This window comes from Trematomus bernacchii, unplaced genomic scaffold, assembly GCF_902827165.1.
Source record: "Trematomus bernacchii unplaced genomic scaffold, fTreBer1.1, whole genome shotgun sequence".
Taxonomy (NCBI): domain Eukaryota; kingdom Metazoa; phylum Chordata; class Actinopteri; order Perciformes; family Nototheniidae; genus Trematomus; species Trematomus bernacchii.
The window spans coordinates 1,004,338-1,005,917 of NW_022987724.1; the positions used below are offsets into that span (position 1 = coordinate 1,004,338).

The 1,580-nt window shown below is 35.4% G+C and overlaps 1 protein-coding gene across 1 annotated transcript; it reads right to left on the reverse strand.

Moving 5' to 3' along the window:
• Positions 1–904: 904 nt before the first annotated feature.
• Positions 905–1,572, reverse strand: LOC117493910 (lysyl oxidase homolog 3B-like; the record flags this gene model as incomplete). Its single annotated transcript, XM_034144504.1, is given in 7 exon segments — positions 905–1,004; positions 1,006–1,025; positions 1,224–1,242; positions 1,244–1,270; positions 1,273–1,308; positions 1,310–1,333; positions 1,450–1,572. Coding segments are annotated over 7 exon segments (318 nt in total), but the record flags the coding sequence as incomplete, so codon positions are not given.
• Between the last annotated feature and the right edge of the window lie 8 nt (positions 1,573–1,580).

A 1,580-nucleotide genomic window follows, 5' to 3' on the forward strand; every position in this document is an offset into this window, starting at 1 on the left:
TGTTTAAAAGACAGTTTTCTGAAAACACTTCAATAACATATTTCTTTCATTTTTTCTTATGATGTTTTTATTAACTAAACCAATTTCCTCTGTGAAAAACCTATTTATCGAGAAACCTGATTATAATCTGGGGTTTGAACTGTCATGAGTGGTGGACATATGCAACCAAAGTAGAAAACATGGGCCAAAGTGTTGAAAACGGAAACCCTAAACCTCCAGGAACCCCACCAACAATTTATTTTTTAAATAAATTGAAAAAAAAAAGGGTGTGCAGCACAATGTGTATTCCTCTCCTCTTTATTCGGTGCAGCAGTTGTGATACATCAACTTACATTCAGACATTGTTGAGGGTAAGTGTAGTTTTTTTCTTTTTGGCCCCGATAACATCTACATTCAGACCCTAGATTACTTAATAATAATACAATACATCAAGACTAAAGCAGATGGAAAACTGACAACAATGCTAAGTGTTCCTGAGCACCGATTTAAGCAATAAATAGTGTGGAGGCAGGGTGTGTTACGGTTTGTTCTGTGGACAAGATTACTGGTATTATACTTGCAAAATTGTTTAAATAGTACTTTATCTATTTGTTGATCTGCTAACTTGTATAATATTTAGTCAAATATATCTTTATAAAGATGCTTCACCCATACTGTAACTCTGAACATTCATAACATTCTTAATTGTTTGTAATAAAAAATATAGCATTAGCTCACATTAGACTGAGAAAAAAAAAAAAAAAAACTTGAATATTCAAGTATAATATAAAAAGACATTCAGCGCAGGAAAATACTGTTGGCTTCTTCCATAACTCCAAATTATATGTGAGGAAATCCAGTTTTTTCAACCTGAAAATACAAATGTTTGTCTTTTGTTTTTTAAAACCTGTAAAGTGTGTTTTATTCCCCGACTCTGGGGCGCATATGTCGGGAAGTTATTGTTGATTTATTGAAGGAATCTGGTTATTGAGCTGCCCGGGGTATTTCTCAAACCTCCTCTCTGCCCTCCTCGCTGAACGCATCACCTGTAGGATGAAGAAAAGCAACAATAATATGTATTTACTTGAATACTAATTAGTATACATAGACGAACATAACAAGGTATCTGGGCCCATTAAAGTTTGTATAAACGATAGAAAATATTGATAAAATAACAAACAATAATCCGAAATCGAGCACCACTTAACAACATTTACTAATTTGGTGTTTTTTTTACTGCTTACCAATGTGGCAGTTATGAAGGCCAGATTCGATGTCCGTCATATTTGCAGATGTACATTTCATGCAGTTGTTGGTGAAGTCGCTCTCAAGCCACTTCGTAATTTGGGTTAATCCAATCTGTGTAGTAAAATAAAAAAACATTTTTGTAACAGGGTAGACAATCACAGAGATTAAAACACAACAGTGCATGACACACAAACATTATTGTGGTATTTGCTTTGTGAACATGATCACCTGCAGGATGTAGTTTCCAGGTTTGACGTCTGTGATGTCGATCCACTGGCAGTCGATGTCGTGACGGTACAAATCCCAGCAGCCCACAGTGATGCCCTGATTCCCAAAGTTGGCGCACTCGTAGC